Source organism: Marmota monax, unplaced genomic scaffold (assembly GCF_021218885.2).
Source record: "Marmota monax isolate L192 unplaced genomic scaffold, Marmota_monax_Labrador192_F-V1.1 WCK01_AAM20220418_F8-fsc00056, whole genome shotgun sequence".
Classification (NCBI taxonomy): domain Eukaryota; kingdom Metazoa; phylum Chordata; class Mammalia; order Rodentia; family Sciuridae; genus Marmota; species Marmota monax.
In genome coordinates this window covers 1,165,141-1,192,433 of record NW_026695212.1, presented here as the reverse complement: position 1 = coordinate 1,192,433, position 27,293 = coordinate 1,165,141, and the positions used below count along the sequence as shown (strand labels likewise).

General features: G+C 35.7%; 1 protein-coding gene across 4 annotated transcripts; it reads right to left on the bottom strand.

Moving 5' to 3' along the window:
- Positions 1 to 251: 251 nt before the first annotated feature.
- Positions 252 to 21,891, bottom strand: Rxylt1 (ribitol xylosyltransferase 1). 4 transcript variants are annotated; one of them, XM_058574624.1, is made up of 6 exons: positions 21,567 to 21,891; positions 20,595 to 20,747; positions 18,091 to 18,193; positions 6,295 to 6,609; positions 3,740 to 3,808; positions 252 to 679 (listed from the first exon to the last, which is right to left on the bottom strand). In XM_058574624.1, the coding sequence occupies exons 1-6, from the start codon at positions 21,733 to 21,735 to the stop codon at positions 262 to 264; spliced, it is 1,227 nt and encodes a 408-aa protein (XP_058430607.1). In that variant the 5' UTR covers positions 21,736 to 21,891; the 3' UTR covers positions 252 to 261. The 4 variants fall into 4 exon arrangements, with proteins under 4 accessions (XP_058430607.1, XP_046286682.1, XP_046286685.1 ...); XM_046430726.2 differs by having other exon boundaries at positions 3,740 to 3,910; positions 21,567 to 21,890; XM_046430729.2 differs by lacking the exons at positions 18,091 to 18,193; positions 21,567 to 21,891 and adding an exon at positions 21,115 to 21,336 and having other exon boundaries at positions 3,740 to 3,910.
- Between the last annotated feature and the right edge of the window lie 5,402 nt (positions 21,892 to 27,293).

The window sequence follows — 27,293 nt, the reverse complement described above, 5'->3', positions numbered from 1 at the left end:
TACCACCATCTCCCCCAGTGACTGGTAACTACTATGAGAGATGCTGAAATACTCAATTGTAGAAATGAATCTTAGTAACTTCACTTTCATTTATAGCTTGTACACAGGAGTGGCCCAATAAGTGGTGTACTTGGTCAGTGTAAATACAGTGTAAATCTAGAATTTATGACAACATTTAAAGAACATTTATTAATATGTACACATACTCAGTAATGGAAATGATTTAAAAAATCATGTCTTAGTTCAAAAGATAATTAATAATTAATGTTTATTATTCATTAAAAATGAATTTTCTAAAACATCAGTAAATTTCATTTTTAGCTCTGTTTTGAAGTGTTGATACCACTGAAGTAATTCTTTTCTTCTCTGAATCTTTTCTTGTAAAACTATAGTTTTCTCTTTTTCTAAAATGGCAGGAAGTTCCTTCCAGTTTTTAATAAAGATGAAGGGAGCACCCCTGGACTTGAGTAACTGCAGAGGGGCATTGTAGTGGACAGACGAATTTCCACAGTTGCCCCCTGTCATCACGTCTTCCACCACAGGGATGGAGCCATAGGAGCAGGCCTCATATATTCTATAACACTCTGTGTTGACTCCTACTGGGCACAAAGTGAGGTCACTGTGAAGCAAAGCATCTTGGTAATTCTTAAGACTTACATTTGTTTCTTGAGGCTGCCACCTGGAAAACCAGAAAAATAACTGTAGGTTTCATTTTACTAAGCAAATCTTTTTGAAAGAAAATACTTTGTCTTTTTTAATGTCAGTTATCAGAAATGGTGAACACATTATAAGGACAGACAAAAGATACCTAAAATCTTGGCCCAAATAGATTTCTTAAAAATGTGAACATTTTATTTAATTTTTAAATTTTTAGTTGTAGATGAACACAATACCCTTATTTATTTATTTTTATGTGGTGCTGAGGATAAGAGCCAGTTACTCATACATGTAAGCCAAGCATTCCATCACTGAGCTATAACCCCAGCTCCAAAATTTGAACATTTTATAGATGCACATTAAAAACAACCTATTGGTCACTAAAAAATTCCTGAATGAGTAATATTAATTTAATCTTTATTTTTCGAGTGCCAAGTCCTTTCTTCTCTCCCTTCTCATTCTAGTTCTAGTGGTGAACATGGACAGTAAGAAAGTCAAATCAGGTAAGGTCCTAAGAAACTCAGTGAGACCCTGTCTCTAAATAAAATAAAAAAGGAGCTGGAAATGTGGCTCACTAGTTAAGCAACACTGGGTTAAATCCCTGGTACAAAAAAAAAAAAAATCAAATCAGTAAGTTTTCTAGAATGTGTTAAATGCTGTGTGGAAAAATAAGAGAGAAGCTGCAAGAGGATAGGGTAGCAGTCTGCAATAAGTGACCAGGGAATATTTCACTATAGTGGCATCTGAGCAGAGTTTGAGGTAAAGGAGCAGGCCATGCAGATCTTGGGAGAGCAGAGTACAGAGCAAGCTAGAACGAAGGCCTGTGACAGAGTGTGTCAGGTGTATTACAGAAACAGCAGGAAGGCCAGGATAGTTGAAGCAGAGGAACTGAAGAAGGAAATAGGAGATAAGGTCTGAATGGCCTTATCTAAGGGGTGTCTTACATGTAGGGTTTGATTAGAGGATGACATGACCTGATGATGATGAGCATCAGTCTGGTTGTGGGGTTCAGAATGGATTGTAGGGGATAAGGGTAGAAGCTGGGTGATCAGTTAGGAATCTAGACTTTCTTTCCTGTTTTTATTTTCTCAGTGACATAAAAATAAGATAATAAAGTAAAAGAGATGGAGAGGTGGCATTACAGTTCAGGAGAGAGCAGGGATAAAACAGTCTTCTAGGAGAATGGCAGAATGCATGGGCAAGGAAGAGGATGATTGCTGGGCACTTCAGGTTCAAAGTCGTATATGTTAAGTCAGGATATGTTCAGTTACATGGGTGCAGGTATGGAGTAGGCTGAGAGCTGGATTTAATTACAGTTGGGAATTGCCAGTTTAAGAAACTTGGGGAGTTGAAGGGATATGCAGTTCTGACTGACTATAAAATTTATGTCGGGTATACAATAAAGTGAATAGATGGAATGAAGGATAAACAGGGTAGTAGGAACAAAGGACTGTCAATTCTAGCTGAATTATTGGAGTCAGACTATTACAGGGAATGAGGTAAAAATGGTAGAATATGGTACAGAGATGTTAGAATTTGAGGTCACCTTGAGGGAATGTGATATGTGTAATGACAATGTCTAAAAAATGAGCATGAAAGGAAATGGTTAAGGTAATCTGGGGGCCCAGAGCAAGGATGAAAAGGTATAAAGGAACTGCAAGATGGAGGTGATGGAAGAACCATCTAGCTAGATTTGGAAATCACCACACTAGTGTCAGACAAGGTCTAAGAATGTGCTAGAAGCAAAACTCTTCAAGGGATTAGGGGGATGAACCCAAGGGCCAGTATATGATTTCAGAGAGTAAAGTAATTGCAATTTTGTCTGTGGGCATGAAATTTAAAGTTGGGAGTATTATGGAGGGAAAGAAGAGAATGGTCTGGAAGTAGCAATGATAAGCAAAGATACCTACTCAACCTTGGGCTCAATGGACTGAGAGGAATTATAAGAATAATTCTCTTTCTCCTGAAAGCCTTTGTTATTTTACACTGTTCGTATCCACTCCTCTGCAGACACATTGGCCCTTGTGAAAAGTGCTTTCCTGCCTTCTGATCTTTGCATTTGCTCTTTTTTTTCTGCCTGAATACTCTTCTCTCAAATATACACAGGCTCACCTCCCTTCACCTTCTGCAGGTCTGTGCTTAATGCCTACCTTGCTTGTGTGAAAATACCAAGTGATCCAGAACCCCTAGTCCTCTCTATGCCCCTCTTCTGCCTAATTACTTTTCATGATATTTCTCATTTTCTGTTCTTGTCTCTTCCAAAAATCACATAAGTGCCAGGAAAGCATGGACTTGGATTGTTTTTGTTCACTATTATATTTATCACAAAACAATTCCTGGAATACAGCAGTTACCTTCACAGTAGATTAGGAAGAATTCTAGAAGAGAGTATTTTCTATAATTAAAAAAATAAATTCCTAGATCTAGAAAAACATTTTTAAGGTACTAGTTCCCTAATGAATGTGCTTTATATTAAAAACTCCATTCGTTTATTTAAAAACAGCATAAATGATTCCAAAGTTACTTCCTTTACTCCACAAACACCTGTTTTCTATATAAAAGATGGAAGAAAATTAACCTTAGTAGGTCTATTCACTCACTATTTATCCTAGGTCTACCTTGTTCAAGGCCCTGTGTTAGAGTAGAGGATTCAAAGAAGAATATATAATCCCTGTCCTCGGGATGGTGTCAGGTTCTTGATTGTGTGAAAAATAAAGTAGGCAAGTCTTGGCAAACCAAATTGGTCTGTTGAATATCTCAGGGAGTTAAGACCTTACTGACATTTACAGTCTCTTGTGTGCCAAATTAGAATAACAAATATTATTGAAGAAACCCTAACGTGACATTTGCAAATGATAGATACAAGTGTTTTTCTTCAAGATGGACTACAGCTATAGGACAGTCACCCTATTTTGATGTATACAACCTAATCTTTTCACAGTTTTAATTACCAATGTATCTTCTTGGGAAAGATTGGTATAAATGGAGATAATAATGCTTCAATGGAAACCTTCTGTGTTTGTACATAAAGTTACACTCAGACTGAAGAACAGAATGGATGAATCAAGTAAACAGAACTTACTGTTGTCTTGCTGAAATCCAACAAAGCTTATCATTTCCATCTTGTTTCAAAATGTTCATTAGTGCCTGTCTAGAAGAATTTTCATAAACAGTTCCTAAGAAATTACATAAATATGGCCTCTCATCATGCAGCATTGACCAACTTGCTTCTACCACAGGAAAATTCCTGTATCTATAAAAATAAGTACATATGAGTTAATTTATGACATATGATTGGCAATATCCCTACATTCCATCTTCTTAGGTAGGACTATACATAGAAAGAGACTTAAAATAAGATTTCTAAATCTAAAGTTGTTAACTTTCTATACTTACTTCAGAAAAGTCTCTGAATCAAGTGACTTGAAAAAATTTAACATTGATATCTCTTAGAAAAATGTCATTGAGATATTGTGCCTAAAATTCTTTGTTTTTTATTTTTACTTCTATTATTCACTTATAGTTGTTAGGCTTATTGAATTCAAGAAATTCAAAGCATAATGACTCATCTACATTCATTATATTCATGATTTAATTAATGTTTTAGCCAGGTGATGGGAAGATCACAGAATACTCTTAGTAGGGAGAGAGTGATCAAAGGGTGCGAAGTTTCAGTTAGGAGGAATAAGGTTTAGTGGTGTACTGCACAGAATGGTGATTATAATAAATAATTCACTGTATATTTTAACATTGCTAAAATAATAGATTCTCAACGGTTCACCATAAAAATTATAAGTATGTGAGTTGATGGATTAGTTATTTAGCCTAATTTAATTGTTCCACCTTGTAAACACATATCCAGACATCACACTGTATTCCCATACACACACACACACACACACACACAGAAAAAAGGAAATATTATAGAACATATGTTGCTATAGCAAAGAATTCTGAAAAATTAATTCCAAGGGCTTTTCAAGTAGATTAAAACAAACAAAAAAATCTTTTATTCCACATAAGGAAGGCTTACTGCAAGTGAGTCATTCTTAGGGGCATTTGGGGATAACAAGGATCAAACTAGGCCTAAATATAACCTTCATATGAGAGCAAAGCTTTAATAATTTGTTACAGTTAGTCTATAATGAGGTTTCCCAACTTCAGCACTATGGATGTTTTTGGGTCAGGTAACTTTTGTTGTGGAAGCTGTCCTATACATTGTGGGATGTTTGGCAGTACCCCTGGGCTCTACCTGTTAGATGCCAGTTTTTGCAACCTCCACCCTCCAGTTGCAGCAACCAAAATATTTTCAGACCTTGCCAAATGTCTCCTGGGACAGGGTGGGGTGGGGTGGGGTGGGGAACTGTCCCCTGGTTGAGAATTACTGATCTGTAAGACATGATTGTTGGCCTAGTCCAACAATACTAGCATTATCATAAGTATCCATCTTATACTATGTGAATAGGTTATGCAATGCTACTGTGAAAAAGTAAAAATTTTCAAAGCATTTTACGAATATGGGCTCTTCTCAAGGGATAGATTTTTTCCAGAGGCTCTTAAATCTGGCTATATTTAACAAAAACCTTTCTGACTAGCCCCACCCAAACCTACTGAGTCAGAATATTGTAAAAGTAGGCCTGGGAATATGTCTTGTCTAGCATGCTTTCCTGCTAACATTTGTGCAGCTAGCTAAACAATGGTCAAAGGCTACATCTGGCAACCAGTGACTGAATAATGAATATTTGATTAAAAAATCATATCAAATAATCTGTCCACTTAACTAATATTTATTGAATGCCTACCACATACAGGCACTATTTTAGGCTTTAATCTAAAATTAGAAGTGAACAAAAGAGATAACAATCCTTGTCCTCAGGTTTATGTACTAGTGGCAACTTACCATTTTTGGGTGTGTGTATAATACTGGGAACAGAACCCAGGGGAGATCTACCACTGAACTACATCCCCAGTCCTTTTAATTTTTTAAGTTGAAACTGGTTCTTGTTAATTTTCCCAGGCTGGCCTTGAACTTGTCTTGTGATCCTTCTTTCTCAGCCTCTTAAGTAGCTGGGATTACAGGTGTGCAGTATTACACCAGAGTACAATTTACCTTAAAGCTACTGTAATCTTAATTAAAACCGTCTGTTAACAGAGAGATAAAAAAAATGTTTTGTATTTTATAGCTGGAAAAAGATTATATATTAAGATAATTAGCCACATTTAATTAATCTTTCCTTTTATAGAAGGGATCTGTGCAAATTCAACCAGCCCCAAACCCAAGGGTATGGTGTGCTCTTAATATAATAATATTTAGCCTTAAAAGTAATTTTGTTTATTTTATCATTATTCATTTTTTTCTAAACATCTCTTTATGGTACTCCTAATAAAGCTTGAATATCCATCCTTCATCTCAGAATTCTGAAACAAAATAAAACAAGCTTATCTGTTCTCATAAAAAGAATATAATACTCTGAAAACATCACTGTTGTCACCAAAGAATGAGACCACACCCTAATTTTGCCTTTAGGAAAGATTATCCTTGGCCTCAATGATCTAAGAAAAATCAAATATGTCATCATTTTAAACAATTTATTGTAACTTAGAGTCTAGAAAAGAGTAATCATGTTTTATACTTACGTTGCTACTCCTAAAGGCCATTGAAAAATATCCACGTCATTAATCCAGGGGCTGTCATATGTTATGAAAAGCAGCTCCACTAAGCCTCCATTTTTTTTGAGAAACTTGAGTATCCAGTCATTATTACAAAGTTCATTTCCAAGCAAAACCACAGCAAGATGCTGAAGTTTTTGAGTTTTCATTAAAGTCTGTGCAAAAAATAACCACTGGGTGGCATGAGAGATCTTTGCTTTTTCTCTTCCATTTAAAACAAGCACCACATTACTGGTATCAATGGGGAAGTACCCTGGGACTACAGATGGACCAGTGAGGAAGCTGATGAAAACAACAAATGAAAAACAAGAGACAGACAAAAATAGGATAAAGGTATTTGGTATCAGAAGTTTCAAATCAGTTTATATATAATCTATAATGAACTTTAATTCATATTCTCTCTAGAAATGAAATTTCTATAATATAATAAGTTCTTTCAAACAAGTTTAGATGATGGAACATGACTGAAGATCAATAGGAAGTTTTGACTGGAGACAGATCAACTTGCATATGATGATCAGAAGTGTGGGATCTTTTATTTTTATTTCTTTTGTCACATTTAAACATTCCAATGAAGATTAGGCCTCAATATATGAAGGAAAACAAACCTTTTTTCCTAAAATGATAATTTTATGTAAATTTGAAAGCACACATAGGAAAAAGATTTATACTTATATATCTAGTATCAGAATAAATGTAAAAATTTGAATAGGAGGATACACATCAAACTCATATTAACAATTGCCTCTGAGGGGAAAGGAAAATGAAAGGTACTGGGAAACAGGACAAAGAAAGCCTCCTTGGGGTCAATGCTACAGACCTAATGCACAGGTCAGAGATTCTCAGCATCTTTACGGTTTCATTAACTGTTTTAGTGATTCCCAAACCAAAAGAAATGCCTAACAGTTCCATTTAAAAAAGTAATTAGTTCTTTCCCTCCAACTAGCATTTACTGTTATTTGTATTCTTGATGACTGTAATTCTAACTTCAGTTAGATGAAATATCAGTAGTTTTTTTTTGGTACCAGGGATTTAACCCAGGGATGCATAACCACTGAGCCATAACCCCCAGCCCTTTTAAAATATTTTATTTATAGAATGGGTCTGTTAGGGCCTTACTAAATTGAACTCACAATTCTCCTACCTAACCTCCCAAGACACTGGGATTATAGATGTGTGACACTACGCCCAGCTCCCTGTAGTTTTGATTTGGATTTCCTTAATTGCTAAGATTTTGAACATTTTCTCATATAATTATTGGCCTTTTGTATTTCTTCTGTTTAGTTCATTTGCCCATTTATTGATTGGGTTATTTGTTTTTTAGGTATTAAGATTTTTTAATTCTTTATATATTCTGGATATTAATCCCCAGTCAGAGAATAGCTGGCAAAGATTTTCTCTCATTCTGTAAGTTCTCTCTTCACATTCTTAATTGTCTCCTTTGCTTATACATTGTTGGTAGGACTGCAAATTAGTACAACTATTTGGAAAGCAGCATGGCAATTCCTCAAAAGACCTGGAATGCAATAATCATATGACTCCTTGGTATTTAGAAATAAAATAAAGCATAGAATAGTTATACATGCACACCAGTGTTTATAGCAGTGCAATTCACAATAGCCAAGTTATGGAACCAGCCTAGGTACCCATCAGACAAATGGATAAAAAAGAATGTAGTATTATACACAATGGCAATTTACTTAGCCATAAAGAAGAATGAAATTATGTCATTTGCTGGTAAATGTATGGAACTAGAGACCATCATGCTAAGTGTAAGCCACTTATAATGGTCAAATGTTTTCTCCCATATGTGGAAGCTAGAGAAGAACAACAAAAAGAAAGGAATAAAAAGAGTCAGGGAATCTCATTAAATTGAAGGAGTAGAGGAAGGGGATTGAGAGGAAGGGAAAAGGGGAGGGCATAGGTAAGCACTAGTGAAGGAAATCTATTAATTTATGCTGTGTACACATATAAATGTGCCACAAAGAGTCCCCCATATGTAATGATAATTTATAATAATAATAACAACAATAGAAGGGAGATCAGTAGAATACAGCAAGTGGATAAGGGGAGGGAAAGGGAAGGTATTGGGGAATGAGATTGATCAAATTATGTTATGTACATGTACTAACATGGCATAGTGAATCCCATGATTATGCATAATTATAATGCCCCAAGAAAATATAAATTTAAAAAAGATTATGGGGAAAAATGTGACTGGGGGGCTGGGGTTGTGGCTCAGTGGTAGAGTGCTTGCCTAACACATGTGATATGCTGGGTTCGATCCTCAGCACCACATAAAAATAAATAAATAAAATAAAGATTAAAAAAAAAAAAAGTAAGTAGGTCACTTAGTGTAATCTCCCTAACAGCTTAGAAGCCATTTAAAAAATCACACCTATGTACTGGAAGAAAAAATAATAACCCTATTTCATTCTTAACTAATCACAAATACTTAATAATGGGATGTGTGCACCTGAGTCATCCTGGAATCAGAGTGGATACTGCCACTTTCACTTCTTGTTCTATGTTGACAGCCACAGCCAAGGGGCCCCAGCAAACTTTCAGACTGCCAGCTGATGATTGGCTCACAGCGGCCCCAGCAACTTCTAGCTGATTGGCTCCTCTTCGGTGATGCTCATTGGGCTGTTTCCCCGCCCTTTCAGACTGCCAGCTGATGATTGGCTCACAGCAGCCCCAGCAACATCTAGCTGATTGGCTCCTCTTCGGTGATGCTCATTGGGCTGTTTCCCTGCCCTTTCAGACCACCCAGCTGCTCATTGGGGGACTTTTTTGGCTCTGCCCACCCGACCCAGCCAATAGGCCTCAAGAGCAGGAGGATTGTGGGAGAGAGAGCCTTGTGGGAAGCCGGTGGTGGCAGTTGGGCTCTGAGGGTTTTTCCTGAGGAGCTGTTTTGTTTGGCGTGTGTGGTTCTAAAAATAAAGTTCGTTTCTTTTGACAAGTGGCTCCTGAATCGTGCCCAGCCAGACTGCGGCAGTTCTACCCTGATTTTTATGTGGTACTTTCATTTAATTGTAGCAACCAAGGAAAACCCAGCTTTACAAAGGTAAAACATCATTAAAATAAATATAGGGTAATCTAGTGTTTCTACTGTGATACCACCTTCAGTTAGCAGTTGGCATGGTGTCTGACAGATGTCAAAGGTAGCCATGTTTCCTTGTCTCAGTACACAGTCTGGGAAACAGTGATAGAGGTTACAAAATTTTAAGGGAAAAGAAAAACAACTGCATAAGATTCAGGTAGTTGGGTGGGTATATGTGTTTTGTTGGGAGGTTAGTTAGTCAAACTGCAGTGGGTTGAGAAGTTGGGATTGGAGATTATGAGTGTAGACAACTATTTTGAAAATCTGCATAAGAAGGCAAGAAACAAATAGTGAAAAGTCAGGGATAAAGGACAGCAAGAAAGTAACTGACCAAGCAAGGTCCTGGAAGAGGCACATGGGATGTAGAAGTGAGGTGAACTAGGAAAGATCAACTCATTGTCTGAGAACTCAGGAAAGAGTAAGGATGGGTGAGGGATGAAGTAGATAGCAGGTGAATGTTACAACAGCTAATAAAGGGAGATAATAATAGATGCCTCAATTTTTGTGATGAAACTGGAGGCAGGATTGTCCGCTTAGAATGAGGTTAGGTAGGCGTTAAGGAGTGGGCTAGCAGAGTGGACAAACTTTTAGCCTCCCATCTGGTCTGCCTGCACCCAGCTGTCTTCTTCAAATAAGTTTTCCACATGGCTGTTAGAGAAGCATAAACATCTGCAAAAACATGATCTTCACTATTCTGCTCAAATAGCTTCAGTTGTTTTTCACTGCCAGCAATAATGTCCGAGAGCCTTAAGATGGTGTATATATAAGGTTTAACATGATCTGGCCATTGCCCAATTCTCTCAGTTTCAGCCATGCTACCTCATCTTTATGCTCTAAGGGAAATCAGATAGCTTGCAGTTCCATGCACAAGCCAAGCTGCTTCTCAGTTTTGGGTCTCTAATGTCATCGCTGCTAGGAATATAATCTCTCCTCTCTCTGCCTTGCTAACTCCTACACATTTTAAAGACTCAGCAGTTATCACCTCCTTTAGGAATTCTTTCTCCAAAGGCCCCACAACCTATTCATATTAGGTTAGTTGTCATCTGTGTTTCCTAATTAACTGTTATGATGGAGTATGCATATTGTTATTATTATGCTTTCTATACTGCATGACAATAATTTGTTTTTCTTAACTACTAGAGTGTGAAGTGCTCAAGATTAGGGGAAAGTATTTTATTCATTTTGAAATTCTCAGAACTTACTAAGAATTAACTTTAGTAGGCCCTCAGTAAATGTTGAATACATAAGTAGCAATTTTCTGTGAGAGAGTTATTTGCTCTATCATTTAAGTTCTCCTACTGCTTAAAATATGAACCAAGGAATGTAAATTCAATTTAATAGCAACTTTCCTGATACACATTTATTTTATAAAGTGAAGGTATTTATTTGTGATGAATGCTATATTTTAATTTACTAAGTTATTAGTTAAGGATCAAAGTTCCATTAACTGAAGAGTAAACATATTTAAAGAATTGATATAGAGAATTTTAAAACAGTGATTTGCTTGTCTATGATATGCTAGGATATTTTTAACAATCAGAATTATAGTTTTCAATATTTTTCTTCTGTTGCTTGTCTCAGTTGAAAAATTTCCTTCAAATAAATACTTACAATGTTAAAAAAAAACCCAGAGAAGGGGCTGGAATTGTGGCTCAGTGGTGGAGTGCTCGTCTAGCATATGTGAGGCACTGGGTTAGATCCCTAGCACCACATAAAAATGAATAAAATAAAGGTATTGTGTCCATCTACAACTAAAAAAAAGCCCAGAGAAATCAATTAAATATTGAATTTTAAAGCTGACTCTGAAAACAATATATTTTTGGAATTCCCATAATCACTTCCACTCTTTTCCAAATTCAGCAAGTACTAATGAATGAATATCATATATACCACTATTATGTTAAGGGAACTATGATGACAAAGTACCTAGTGGTCTCAAAAGTGCCTTAATAAGTGATAAATGCACAATGCAAAGTCACATGATTGTCAGTCATTGGATTCTATATTATTATTTTTTTGCTTAATATATAAGAAACTTCAGTTTTATAAAACAGGTATATCTAACTTTTTTTTTTTAAGTACTGTGTATAGAAGTCAAGGGTATGCTACCACTGAACTATACCCATACCCCTATTATTTATTTTTTATTTTGAATCAAGGTCTCACTTGTTAAATTGCCAGTGTTATCCTTAAACTTGTGATCCTCCTGCCTCAGTCTCCCAAGTTCCTGGGATTTCAGTACAGGCTACCAGGCCTGTCTGGTATATCTAATTTATGAATGATTCTTACATTGAGTAGCTGCTGTGATTCACCCCTTAATCTGAAGGTGCAGAGTAGCTATAATTCCACACTTTCCCATTTTAGTATTATGATGAAACACCCAACTCTCATGATAGCTCATAAGAATGGGAGATTGGGCCAGGAGAATGTGATTTTGGAGGATAAGTCATCTTTCCCCAAAAAGAGGGTGTCACAATCATGTTCATAATCTACTAATCTTAAAGATTAATACACATAATATAATATTTTTTCATAAACTGTACATTGTAGACTTCTAATTTACAAATGAACTTTTAGCACTCAAATTTTTGTAATTTTATTGTTACTTGTAATACATTTCTATTAATTTAATCTTCTAATAACAATATCATAGCTTTAACTCACAGTATATTATAATACTAATATATTTATTTAATTTTTTTCAGAGAACTTATTTTTTAACAACCTAAAATGTCAGTTTTTTTCACATGTAACTTTCTATTTTGATTTATTTTCATATTATTTATCTAAGGTGGACAAATCTCTACGAATTGTTCAAACATAAACTTATTTGTTCGTATAGATTTGTTCACCCTAGATAAATAATGCAGTCATAGAAATGGAAAACAACATGTGAGAATTTGTTTGATTTTTAAGAGGATGAACAGGCACATACGAATTGTTCAAACATAAACTTATTTGTTCGTATGTGCCTGCTCATCCTCTTAAAAATAAAACAAATTCTCACATGTTGTTTTCCATTTCTATGACTGCATTTATGTCAGTGAGTCTGATAAACTCTATTTGTTTTCAGAATCAGCCTCGGTAAATTAGTTAATAACAGGTTAAACCATTCTAAGAATAGAAAAAGAATTAAAAAGGGTATCTTTATGATAGTACTGTTTAGGAATGAAACTGTTATGTTGATTTCACTTAATTCCCCCCCCCCCCTCCGCTTTTTTTTTTGCCATGCTGGGGACTGAATCCAGGAACTTATGCACGCTAGGCATGCATTCTATCTCCTAATTTTAGCCTCTTAATTCTGTACATATTTAGGCCCTTGTCCATCAACTCTCTATATTAAAAAACCCCGAGTTATGCTTATATAAGCATTGAAGATATAAAGCAGTGTTTACAAATGTATCAATATATTACTTTTTTTTTGCCATCTAAATTTCCATTAGTGTTTTTTTCCTTAAAGAATTACAACATTAAAGTCTGCTGGGATTGCACTTTTTTTACTTTTTAATTTTTGTCTAGTGAGTCTGGAAATTTCTATGAGGTTTTCTTAGTTGGATTTTATATATTTGTTTGCACCTAGGTACTCTATTTTTATTTTTTGCTTTTTGAATTCAAAACATTGAAAACTACTGCTTCCAAATACTAAAATCTGTGGGTCACAGTATAATGGAAGATTTACATGGTCTCAAGGTATTTCTTTAGTAAGATAATTAATAATCACAGAGGAAAAAATAGTTAATTTTACAATGAGGAAACTGGCAGTACTTTTGCCAAGTGATCAAAGTCAACATAATGAGCAATGGGGAAAAAATATGGGTTGAAGACAGTGCAATGTTACTTCTGAAGTATTATAAATAAAACCCCATAATCTCCATCCAATCATGGGGAAACATGAGACAAAACCAAACCAAAGGACATTCTATAAAATAAATGTGCAGTACTCCTCCTAATTCACAAGGTCATGAAATACTGAGGACTATTGCTGGGCATGGTGGTGCATGCATATTTATAATCCCAATGACTTGGGAGACTGAGACAGGAGAATTGCAAGTTTGATACCAGCCTTCCCAACTTAGAAACACCCTGTCTCAAAATTAAAAAATAAAAAGGGCTGGGGTATGTATGTCTCAGTGATTAAGTGCCCCTAGGCTCAATCCCAGGTACCAAAATAAAAAACAATAATTGAGCCTTTAATCCACAAGCATTTAACTGATAATAGTTAATATAGTGAGACTATTTCCTATGGCATAGTTTTTTTAAAAATTTGTTTATATTTTTTGACTTTTCTCTTTTGGAATAATTTCAGATTTACAAAAATGTTGCAAAAAAGTCCCACAAAAATTTTCTTTATACCTTTCATCCAGATTCCTCAAATGTTAACATCTTATATAACCATAATATAATTATTTATCTGAGAAAATTATCATTGATATTAAACTATTATCTAATTTACAATACTCAGATTTCAATAGCTGTGACACTCCTGTCCCTTTTCTGACCCCAGCTTCAGATGTAGGATCACACAGTGTGCTTTGTTTCCAATCTTCCAAAAGACAGTTCCTCAGTCTGTCTTTTTTTTGGTACTGGGGATTTTGGTATTTGCTAAATTGTTTTGGGTCTCGATAAATTGCTGAGGCTGGCTTTGAACTCGTGATCCTCCTGCCATGTCCTCTGGGATTACAGGTATGCTCCACTGTGCCCAGCAATTATTTCATATTTTGAGTGATATAGCACATAAATTCCTCTACTTAAGGAAAAGTGTTATAAATATCCCAATTTTTGTATTTTGATACTTTACAAGTACACCTTTCAACTTCTATCTTTGCAGTGTTCTGTCCTACATATACTTGTATACCAAAATGCATTTTTTTTTTTTAATTGAAACTGTCCAGGTAGGATTTCAACAAATCCTGATTTCATGGTTTGCTGACAAATTAAATATTTATTTATTTCAGTATTAGGGGAAGCTATGAAAAACACCAGTGGGAATAAGATACTAAGAACTTACCATTTGTTGCTCTAAGGAGTGCATAATCAATTTATAAATAAGTCTACTACCACTTTTAGCTACCTGTTTGTAAAGTCGAGAAGAAACATTCCTAACCATTTCTGTAGACTAGGGAGGACGAAAAGGGAAATAGGACACTAAAAGGTACTTAATAATTATTTTGTCAAGAATAAATTATAAATGATAATGGGAAGTCAGGGCTATAGCTCTTGCTCTAAATACCATCTCATGCTATGATATCCAGAATTCATGCATAGTTGGATTTCCTGATGCCACAGAATTTTACTGGAACTAACGCAAAAAATTATTACCTATAGAAAGGATATGAGAAAGACCTTTGTCTCATAGGGAGTGCCTTTGTCTTAAGTAATATATATTCCTCGGAGCAAGGAGTTGAGACTTAATTTCAGAGAAGTGTCATCTGATGACTGATTCAAAGACTGGTATTTCTGCTATTCAAACAATCTTTGGGTATTATAAGAAGTTATTTACTTGCATTTCTAATTTTTATCTATCGCAAAACTCTTTTTTTTAAGTACAGATGATTAACTTACAAAAATTACTGTTTCATTCAGATTATTTGATTCATTATAAGACAAGATGTGTTTTGAAAAGAAAATAATATACCACCATCCTATGTCAATCAATTTGCCTTCTCAGAGACAGCTAAATTCTTATTTCTTTTGGTTTTAAAAATCTGTTTTCCATCTTGTTTCTATCTATATCTGCTAATATTTAGGTAGTGTACTTGCAGCTAAGTGCCAGTTTAGTCTCCTAAGAATACAAAACTTCCTAAATGTATCATTAGGAGATTAATTTATATTATATAGTATCACATTAGATTTAGGGAAAAAAAGGTGGCTTTTCTCTTAAAATTTGCTTTATCATAATTTTATAGTAAAGCACACTTTTATCACAGCACTTCAGTTTTTAAAATAATTATGAATAAATAATAAAATAGCAAGAAGACTTCTATAGTGATTACTACATACTATATACTATTCCAAACACTGTACATCTATTATTGCATTTAATATTTAAAACAATCCTGTGAAACAGGAACTTTTTTGACTTATTATAATCTGGAGAAAACCCAGGAACAGAAAGGTTAAGAAACCTATGTGAGATCAGACAACTAAGTATTAGAATTGGAAATGAACCGCAATAGTCTGGCTTCAGGGGCTGTACTCTCAACTCAGTTACCTTGCTACACTGCCCAAAGGTGTCAATGGCTTCATTGGGCTAACCAGCAGTTCAGTTTGACCTGCATGTGTTCAGATGCTGAGCAAAGACTACATATGCTGTTACTGACTCATATGGTAAGGAGTCATATTTCTTATCATCATATTTCTTTTCTTCAGAAACACATTAATTTGGGAAGAACTACCATAATTAAGCCCAGTGCTTTTGATTCCATGTTTAATCAAAAAACTCTCAAGGTATCACTTATAGCCTGCCTGGATGGAAAGAAACATGTCACTGAAGCCAGTACAAGCAATTGCCTAATAGTTCCCTTCCATTTTGAGTTACTTACTTGGTTTCTGGATTGCATTCTTTGGATCTGTGAGTTGTAAGAATCAGTATTTCTGAGCCTCATGAACTTGAGAACACTGATAATAACTTTATACTAATGCCTGAGAACAGTAAGGAGGCTAAAATTAAATGATATAAACTCTCTATAAATGTAGAGGTTTATTTAAACAAAACATATATTTTTCAACTTTATTTTGTTTATATTTTATTGTGGTGCTGAGGATCGAATCCAGAGTCTCACACGTTAGGCAAGCGCTCTACCACTGAGCCACAACCCCAGCCCTAAACAAAACTAAATATTTACACTTATTTAAAACAAGTATCCTGCTATTCGAAACTCTTTCAATATCTTCAAGGTAAATCATTACTTTTGATTCATTTTTGGTCAAGTAAGGATGGTGAATGTGTTCAGGCATTCAAGTTAGTACTCACATAACCTCTCTAATTCAAAACTTGTAATTCCATAAAGCTTCATTAATTTTGGATAAATTACATATGCTACTTTTCATAAGCCTAAAACTTAAACAAGTTGCTTTATAAAAATTGGTACAATGGTGAACTTTCTTGAATACACATTCTCTTAAATCCAAAGAGAAAATAACATTGTTCTTTGATCAGACCATAAAATCTGCATAAAAATTTGAAAAGGGAAGGGTAAATTAGGTTTTCTTTTGGGAATTAATGCTGTTTGCTTCAGTCCTTTGCTACCATTGTTGCAATACAACAATGTAATATTATTCTTTTAAGCTTAAAGATGCTAATTCTTTAAGAATTTTTTTGAAAATTCTATATACTATGGCTAGAACTATTAGACAAATATCCATAACACATGCTTCCTTTCCTTTCCTTTCTTTCACTATTTTTCTTTTTCTTTTTTTGTGCTTCTAGGGCTCAAACTCAGGTCCTCATACATGCTAGGCAAGCGTTCTACCACTGAGCATTCTACCACTGAGCCCACATGATTACTTTTCAAACACCAAATTATTAAATTTATACACATAAAAAACATTTACTTTCCAACATCCAAATCCTAGTATTATAAGTTGAGAACTATGCTTAAGATTTGGAATGGTTAAAGCAACAGAAGCCTGAAGATGAAAGAAAAAATAATCCTCATCAATGACGATTTTTAAAAATTGGTTTACTTTTCAAGTATGATTACTTTGAGAAGATAGAATGAAACTGCTTTTCAAGTATGTATAAAGTAAATAAAGAATAAAAATGGCAGTAAAAGTTCAAATGAAATTAAGCTTAACTGTAGCTTTTCCCTTCCTAATTTCAGTGGGAAAGAAATGAAATCTTAATAGAAATTAGAAACTATGGTTTATATTTTTCACTCTAATAATACAACTGTTACATGAAATAGCATTTTAAAATACTTTTTTTTCTTATTTCATTAAGAAAGCAAAAATCTAATAAAAATAGAATTTTCATGATAAATTATAATTTATTATACTTTTTCTAAATAAATGATCTTAATTCTACTCAAAATATTCAGAAAATATGCAGTTAGAGAATATTGTAAAATATAAATTATAAAAAGGACTTTATAAAAATACAATCTAAAAAAGTTTTAAAAATTCACTGGTTGTATTGAATCTAAAAAGGAGATTTCTGAATATTAGTAATCTATACCACTAAATATGATGGTATACATATGATGGTAATGTATTAAACATGCAATGTTTTAATTAATAAAAATCTCAAAAGTGATAGCAAAAGCTTTAATATCACCTGAATATTATAAAAATAAACATGACTATTACATGAAGAAAAAATGAAAATAATCTGAGGGTTGTATATTACTCTTCCAAGTATAGAATGTTAAATGTTCATCATCAGACAAATGTTACAAAATATAGAGCATGAACTTTTCCACATAATCTAATAAAACAGATATATAATTCCAAAAAAGGGGAGTATTTTTTAACATTTCATTTGACAGTTTCATATTTCATATTTCAGTGTCCAAGTCAGCTTTAATTATGAATATTTATAAGATTTCTCTATTCTCCACAAGCTGAAATTAAAATGTTTTATAAAAATATATTTTCCTTTTAATATTTATATAAACTATTGTATAGCAGCACAGCAAAAGTTAAGGTCGCACAACTAATACCTGTAATGTGTGTTTCCCACAATTGACTTTCCTTCTCTCCACTGAGCAGTCACATCAGTGGGATCAAGTAAGCCTTCAAAAATATGCTCCCAAAGATACAAACCTGACAAGTAAAAATAAATAAATAAATAAACAAACATAAAACATTAACTCTCTTGTATACTCTAGTGTGTAAGAAAAGTTTATGTTCTATTCCTTTGTATCTTTGACTATGAAACTAGAATCTTCCCCTTTTGGTTGGTTGGCAGGCAGTTCTACCACCAAGCAAATGCCCACAATTGTCTATGTGGCAACTAATGTATGACAGAGACAACTCAAGCTTTGAGTGTAAAATGTGGCTAACTGTGGGTCATATGAAAGACAATAACCTCCCTTCCTCTAGATTTGAGAAACCCTTAGTATCACTGGATCCCAATTACTCATCATATTTTGAAATGTAAAAGTAATCACTATATGATTAGAACTGCTTTTTATGTTATAATAAACTGGAGGAATTAAACTATTTTGTTCCAGACACTACCAGAGGAGCTCATAGAAATATATACACAATTAAATAAGTCAAGAGGATTTTACCTCCTCTTCACTTGAACACACTTCCCTGACTGCATGATGCCCCTTGCAGACAAATACCACTTCATCTTTTGTCCTTAGGGTAGTCCCTGAAGTTTTATCATGATTTCATCTGAATGAAAGCTTTAAAAGTAAAAGAGAATAGCATCACACAATAAGGTAATGTGGAGACCTCACAACAACTTTGGGAACCTTGTTTTAATTATGCTGAAAGATGTGTTTTTTTCCATTTTCATTACACTCTGTCTCACTAAAGAACACCCAAACAACCAAAGCCTATAAGTGTTGGCAAGGATGTGAGGAAAAAGGTTCACTCATACATTGCTAGTGGGTCTGCAAATTGGTATCACCACTATGGAAAGGAGTATGGAGATTCCCCAGAAAACTTAGAATGGAACCACCATTTGACTCAGTTATCCCACTCCTTAGTATATATACCCCAAAGACTTTAATTCAGCAAAATCAGCATACTACATGAAGCAGCCACATCAATGCTTATAGCAGCTCAACTCAGGTCAGAGTCATGTGAAGCTAAAAGTCAAGGGATGTGGGTAGTGTCTAGAAACTGTGAAAGGGAGGGAAACAGATTTTCATCCAGAACCTCCAAAAGTAACACAGCTTCACACAGTAAAAATCTGTTAAGAGATAAAGTTAATTAAAACTGTAATAGGGATGTGGAGATTTAATGGAAGAAATCAATACTAGAATTTTTTTAATTGTTACATATTGATTGATTTATAGGCCTACATCTGGGTGTCTAAAATTTAGAGGTCAGTAGTGATCTTTGAGGATGTATACTTGTATGTAGGCATAAAGAACTTATGAAACACAATGAAATAGGTACTGTTCACTTTCCTCTTGTTTGGTACTTTCTACTTTCTAAATCCATATCCTTTATCATAATAAATCCAATTCATATTCAAAGGCCAAATAAAGCCCCTTCTTTTCATTAAATCCTTTCTAACTCTTATAGTCATCACTGAGGGCTTTGTTTTCTAGTTGAGCATAACATGTATCCTGGGGCACTAGACTCTTATGATACACAGAGCAAAAATATCCTTTAATATAAGGATTGTACATACGTAACTATATGAATAATTCAGGATGTAGTGTTCACCTGTTTAGGATACTATGGTGCAAAATTCTGAATAAAAGGAGAGATACTGCTGAGTTGGATCCTAATACAATTAAACTTGAGCAATCAAGTTTAATCAGTTACATACTGTATCCCCTTGTTGGACATTTACAATGAAGAGTGTCATATTGAAAGCTCTGAAAATCTTGAAATGAAGAACCTAATTTAACTTTGTTCTGTTCAGTGTTTTCCAAACTTGTTTGGCTATTAGGGCATGGGACACATCTGAGATTTTATATATATATTATATTGTGTGTGTAAGGATATATAAAATGTACATGTATATAGTTGTATATTAAGTGTCCAATAAATAAAATACACAGATTCATGAGAATTCAGGCTGACATTACATTTCAATATAATGGTGCTATATAATCTGCTCTTTGCATCTACAAATGAAGGTGTGTTCTGCTAAGGACCAATGATGAAAGTGCATGCCTGTGTATTTGTGCATGTTTATACAGATGTTATCTAATTGCAAGGAGAATAAAATATTGACAAAATGAAAGAAATATATGCTCCCTTAAAGAACAATGATGAAATAAATTAAAGTGAATTTAATATCAGTAATGTGCATTTATAATGCTTTTATTTTGGTACTGAGATTGAACCTAGGTCCGCTTTACATCCCCAGTCTTTTTTAAAAATTTAAGACACGGTCTTGCTAAGATGCTGAAGCTGGCCTTGAACTTGTGATCCTCCTGCCTCAGCCTACTGAGTTGCTGGGATTACAGGTGTGTGCCACCACAACTGGATTTATAATGCTTTTTATATGTCTTTGCTCTATATGTTGACTTACCAATGGCAGCTTTGCCCCAGATTTGTATACTGTGGTCTGTTTTTCCCTTCGGTTTATTTAATACTTGAAGACTAGTTTTAACTCTGTGTTGTTGCTCATTTTTTTCATCTTCTTCCCAAGGATTCCATTCTTCACTTCCCAAAGTAGACTGTTCTGTTTTAAAAAGAGTAATAGTGTTTAACAGTAAGGTATAACCAAAGTTGTAGATAAATTCAAATTTTATAAATTAGATATTAGAGAGTTTTAATTTCATTCTAAATTCTATTTTTCGGAGAGATGACGCAACTGAAATTGAACTGGTTAAACACATTTTTAAAAAAAGTAATCAGCAACTTAATGAACCATTGATCTGAAAGATTTTAGAAATAAAATGCTAATGTAAGACAAGCATATCCTCCAAAATAAAACCTTTAAAAATAATGGAATACTATGTATTAATTTACATGTTTAACTTCCCGATTCTTTAATATAAGGATTGTACATACGTAACTATATGAATAATTCAGGATGTAGTGTTCACCTGTTTAGGATACTATGGTGCAAAATTCTGAATAAAAGGAGAGATATTGCTGAGTTGGATCCTAATACAATTAACAATACAGGACAGGGGACAGAATTTGTAGGTAAGTGCGGTCACCGTCCAAAGTCACTGCATGATTAGAGAAGACTCCTTCAATAAGGACATTGATGTCTTAGACCCATTGGCCCTCTTGCAGCATTCCCGCAAATCCTGGCAGTTGAGTTCGTCTTGGATATTATTTAATATGTTTTTAAAGGGAGTCCGCGCCTTTCAGCCTCGTGGTGGGGAGTAGGGACGGCCAGCGATCTTCGGACAAAGATAAGGAGGCGGCAGGAGGAAAAGCGCATGCTGGGCCCCGGAAGGAATCCCGGGCCTGCGGGCAGGGAACTCCGCAGCCCCGCAGCCCTGCTACCTGGCGCGCGGCGGGAGACAGGGCTCTGCCTCAGTCCTACCTCGGCCGCGCCTCTCCCGCGCTGGAGCCGCCCCCTTCCTGAAGCCCCGAGAGGTCGCAGTCGGCACCCGGCTGCGGTGCCCGAAGAAGACGAGGTAGGCGGCGTAGAGCGAGAAGAGGCAGTACAGGGCGATGATAAACGAGCAGAACCGCTTCCGCGTCAGCCTCATCCCACTCAGTCTTCTGGTCAGGCCGCGGCGGCCACAGAGCCGCGCGAGGAGAGAAGCCAAAACGCCTAGCCGCGGCCCTGGCAGCGCCAGGAGCAGGCCCAGGCCTGGCAGCCGGGAGTCACCGGAATAATCCCTAGCGGCGGGTCCTCAGCCCCGCCCAGGCCCCGCCTCCTGGGCAGTCACGAAACAGGCCCCGCCCTAGTCCCCGCCCACGACTCTGGCCCCGCCCACCTCCTGGTCTCGTACTCCTCAGGGCTGTGGAGAATCTGCTTGTCTTAGAATCTAGAATCCTGGATTGAAGGGAGCGCTCCTCAAGGCGCTGCTTCGGTAAGTGGGGCCGGGTGGGAGCCTCGAGCAACTTCAGTGTTGCACTCACTTCATCTTTCATCCTTGGCCATTTGTACGTAAAGACTTCGGAAAACAGCAGCACCTGCCAGTGTCCGTGAAGGCCACATGTCATTTTTTGTTCAACACAAAATTCCTAGCACCTAGGGACAGTTATGCTGGTAGATGAGTAAATATAAATATATTTTTAGAATAAGTAAATGATGATGGTTGCACAGTATCCTGAATGTAATGAATGGCACTCAGTTGTATGTTTGGAAATGGTTCAAATGGCAAACTTTGTTTATGTACACCCTACCAAATTAAAACATTTTAAACTTTATTACTATGAAACGAGTTGAATGTACTACAGGGATGCAAATAGAAGCTGTGAAATGAAATATTGTCAATAAACTTTCTAAGACAAACCTTGAAAGTTGGGCTACAATTTCTTTTCAGTTGTGTCTGGTTCAAATGTCTAGCAGAATTGGCAGACAGAAAACTTATAGGTCAGAAGTATAGAGTTATGCACTAACTGGTTCAGCTTTCTACTGTGATGCATAGTCCTGTTAACATTTCTGAACAGGTTTCTATCTCCTCCTTTAGCAAAAACTTACCTTTCCTGACTATTATGCTCTTGAGTGACTTCCATGTGACAACTAGATAATTGATAGAGAATTCTATGGAGGGAAATTTAGGTCTAAATTTATATCAGCATCACCACAGGTGATGTGACAGGTGAGATGAAGTGACAGGCCAAAAGTGCTTACTTCCTTCAGGACTCAACTGGGACTAGAATTCCTTGGTCTACTCTCATTTCTGTATTCTTGCCATTGAGTAGTAATGTCTGACTTCATCTAGCTTTATTGAATTTAATCATGTCTTTTTTTTTTTTTTTTACTGGGGATTGAACCCAGGGCACTTAACCACTGAGCCACATCCCCAGCCTTTTTTATGTTTTATTTGTGATTGCTAAGTTGCTTAGGGCCTTGCTAAGTTGCTGAGGCTGTCTTTGAACTTAAATCCTGTCTAGTCACACATCTTAGTTTTCTGATTTGACAATGAATAATATTGTTTCTTCTTCCAAATTAAATCTATTGTCAAAGGGCGAAACCATGCTGTTAAGGATATTAAAGCAATGTAGAACAGTTCTGAAGGCAGTTCCAAAGGAATCCCCCAAAGTGTTTTTGCACAACCTATGGAATAACCACATATATTTGTTAAAGACTGTCGAAATCCTAACCTCTAAGGTGATGATATTAGGAAGGGGGATCTTTGGGAGGTTATTATGTTGTAAGGATGAAACCATCACAAATAGGAGTAGTGTCCTAATTAAAAAATAAAATCCCAGAGAACTCTCTTGCCTTACCCAAACTAATTTATATCAAGACTTATACTCTGATCTAGGTATATGTATTGAGAACTGAGACCATTATATTCATATACCTTATGTATAAGGAATGGGAAATCAAGCCAAATATAAAGATGTTACTTTTCTACTCGTTTTAGTAATTCATGTCCAGGAATAAGGCCATAAACTAATAACTAAATTCATTATTTTAGAAAATTGCTGCAAACTATTCTGAACAGTTTGTTCTGGGAAAATGGCTGTTATATCTGAAACAGTTCCCTCTGGGAAAATATGCCACTTATTAAAGGAAAATTTAGTTATCATACTTGTAATGGTGGCCAATTGTCCTTGGCCTGAATTAGTACCCTGGATGTAGGACTTATACTCTTAAAACTGGGAAAGTCCCAGGTAAACTAAGACAAGTTGGTCACACTACCACATCCCTAACCTATTATGTTATAAACTTTGCTCAATTCCCAGAATAGTTCACTGCTTTGAAAACCCTTCTTTAAGCCATTTTTACTCAGGTTCCTGAGTCCTACAAATACCAACCTGTATCCCTTTCCTTCTGAGACTATCAAACTTTTGTCAAAGGATTGTTCTTCCTTATTGTGGAAGATTTAATAAATTTGATCAATAAGTTATTCCAATGATCTCTTGGGGAGATGGTGCTTGATTTATGTATACAGTTGTTTGACCTATCTTTTCTGTGGAAATGACAATTACAGCCATATGCTGCATAATGATGATTCCATCAGTGACAGATGGCATGTATGACAATGATCCTATAAGAGTGTAATGGAGCTGAAAAATTCCTATTGCCTAGGGATGTAAGAGCACAACATCATTACTAAATGTGTAATTCACACATATGTGGTGATGCTGGTATGAACAAACCCACTACCCTGCCAGTCACATAAAAGCATAGCACATACAATTATGCATAGCATGAAACACTCAATAATTATAATAAGCAAGTGCGTTATTGGCTTATGTATTTACTATGCTATACTTTGTAATCATATTTTGTATTTTGTGGTGCTGGGGATGGAATCCGGGGCCTTGCTTGTGCTGGGCAAGCACTCTACCATTGAGCTGCACCTGTAGCCCTACTGTTACCACAGAGTGCACTCCTACTTAAAAAAAAATAGTATACTGTTAAACAGGAGGTCATGTTATATTATCTGTAGTGCACACATCTCATGTTCACTAAGCCTCTTGACTGTATCAAGAGGCCATGTAGCGTGATTGATCTGTATCATCTAGGTCTATATAAGTTTGCTCTATGATGTTAACACAATGACAAGACCACCTAGTAAAATATCTGAGATAAAACTAACATTAAGGTGATGTTATATTGAGTAGAGAAAGAAACACAGAAATGAAGGTGTTTATTCTACTTCAAACCACAAATGATTGCACAATTTGATGATGTTTTATTTATTTATTTTTTTGGCATCCAGGATTGAACCCAGGGGCACTCAACCACTGAGCCACATCCCCAGCCCTTTTTAGTTTTTATTTTGGGACAGGATCTTGCAAAGTTATTGAGGGCCTTGCTAAATTGCTGAAACTGCTCAAATTAGCCTCCTAAACTGCTGGATTACAGACTTGCACCACTGCATGCCTGTATTGTGTATTTAGGTTATTTAGGAAGCTACTGGTTGATCTCAATCCAGCAGTGTTTATTTTCCTTTCTCTTGGTTTTTAGTGGTTCATTTTGCCCTGAGAGCAGCTTTCTGAATATTGTTCTAATGTTCTTTGGTTGGTATGGGTGAACAGAGAAAAGAAAGAGAAAGAGAAGTGGTGGGAAATACCACAAATCAAGGAACATGAGATGAATTAAATTAAAATAGGGACAAAGTTTTCATGTGGTGAAAATCTATTCAAAAGGTGAGAACTCTTAATTAACAAGATGCTAATAAAATCGTACTAAGGCTTTGATGCTTTTTGCTAATTGATTGTGAAATGTATATATTAGGGGGCTGGGGATGTGGCTCAAGCAGTAGCGCGCTTGCCTGGCATGCATGCGGCCCGGGTTCGATCCTCAGCACCACATACAAACAAAGATGTTGTGTCCGCCAAAAAAAAAAAAAAAAAAAAAAAAACTAAAAATAAATAAATAAATATTAAAAATTCTCTCTTTAAAAAAAAAAAGAAATGTATATATTAGATGTCCACAATTACAAAATTCTTGAGACACCTGACCAAAATTTCCTCTTAGTTTACTGAGGTTCTGGGAATATTTAAAAAGTATATTAAATACTTTTGAGAGATTTTTTTCATAGCTTGGCCAAACCTTTGTTTCAAACCCTTCATAAGATATTTCTAGCAGGGCTTAACTATATAACAATTAATGTCATTAACTACAACTCTTAATATTATGATACAATGAGTCTTTGTGCATGGTTCCTGATTTATAATTCCCATAGTGCCCCTTGTTATCTTGTATATGACTAGAACATAAGCATGTCTTTGTTGTAAGGTTGGAACATTTTTGTCCTTTGAAGCAGCCTCAGACAGCAAAATCTGTCTTTGAATTTCTCCTTACCTCCTTTTACTTGCTCCCCCACCCAAGGCAGCTCATAAAAACCAGAATTTCTCTTCCCAAACATGAGTCATAGGAACTCTAACATTCCCCTACCTTTCTGTCTCAGAGATGGCCCCTAAAGAAATTTTCTTATCGCCTTATCTGAGAGTAGATCATAAGACCCTTATTTCAGAAGAATAATTGGTCCATGCCCAGGAGGAATGTACGATGCACAGAAAGGTCAAAAGGAATTCTAGTGGACAGGCCTTGCTTTATTCTGTAAGCATTAGACTATATTCTTTGTCCAATCATATTTCTACATAGTTGTCTATGCTCCAATCATATCTATGCAATAAAGTCTCTATAAAACCTCCAAAGGACAGCGTTCTGGGAGAGCTTCTGGATAGCTGCACATATTACAGGGAGGTGAACAAGAACTCACTCTCAGGCTGGGAGGGGGATGCACCCCATCTCCAAGGAGATGGAAGCTCCGGGGCTTGGGACCCTTCTTGATCTTGCCTTATGTATCTTTTTTTTTAATATACATTTATTTTGTTTATTTAGTTTTTATGTGGTGCTGGAGATTGAACCCAGGGCCTCAACCTTATGTATCTCTTCATCTGAATGTTTATCTGTATCTTTAAAACATCCTTTATAGTAAACCAGTAACTGTAAGTAGAATGGTTGCCTGAGTTCTGTAAGTTACTCTAGCAAATCAATTGAACTTGAAAGGGGGCGTGGTCTTGGGAACCCCAGTTTGCAGTGGGTTGGTCAGCAGTTTCAGAGCTTGATACTTCTGACTGGGTCTGAAGTGGAGGTAGTCTTGGGGACTGACTCCTCAACTTCTGAGACTTGATATTATCTCCAGGTAGATAGTGTCAGAACCTAGTTAGAGGATGCCCAGCTGGTGTCCACTGCAAAATTACTTGCTTGCTGGTGGGGAGAATCCCTACATTTTTTGAGGTCACACAAGTGATCTGTTCTGTGATTGTATGGTAGGAGAATTTCAGCTGAGTTTTTTTTTTCCCCTCTCTCTATATAATCAATAGATAGTCATGTTAATTACAAGAATGGATCCCAGTAAGATGCATTTTGTTTCCATGTATGATGCGGAACAAAAATAAGTGAAGAAACGCTGTAGAATTTTAATGGCATTGGGAAATAGAAAGCAAATTGCATTAAAAAAATTATTATCATTTATTTATTTTTAAAACAACTGCCCAAACAACAACCAGAACATATTGAGGCTTAAAGCTTAGAAACAGCACCACCTAGAGGTGACACTGAAGTAGGTGGCAGAGCTGCATAAGCATCATTTCCTCTGTCCATCTTTCATTCATGGTCTTCTCCTTG

Coding starts and splice junctions, on each gene's coding strand:
- Rxylt1 (XM_046430726.2), bottom strand. CDS start 21,735: ATGAGGCTGACGCGGAAGCGGTTCTGCTCGTTTATCATCGCCCTGTAC. Junction 20,748..21,566: donor GCGGGAGAGGCGCGGCCGAG/GTAGGACTGAGG, acceptor TTTTTAAAACAG/AACAGTCTACTTTGGGAAGT. Junction 3,911..6,294: donor TGGCCTTTAGGAGTAGCAAC/GTAAGTATAAAA, acceptor TTATTTTTATAG/ATACAGGAATTTTCCTGTGG.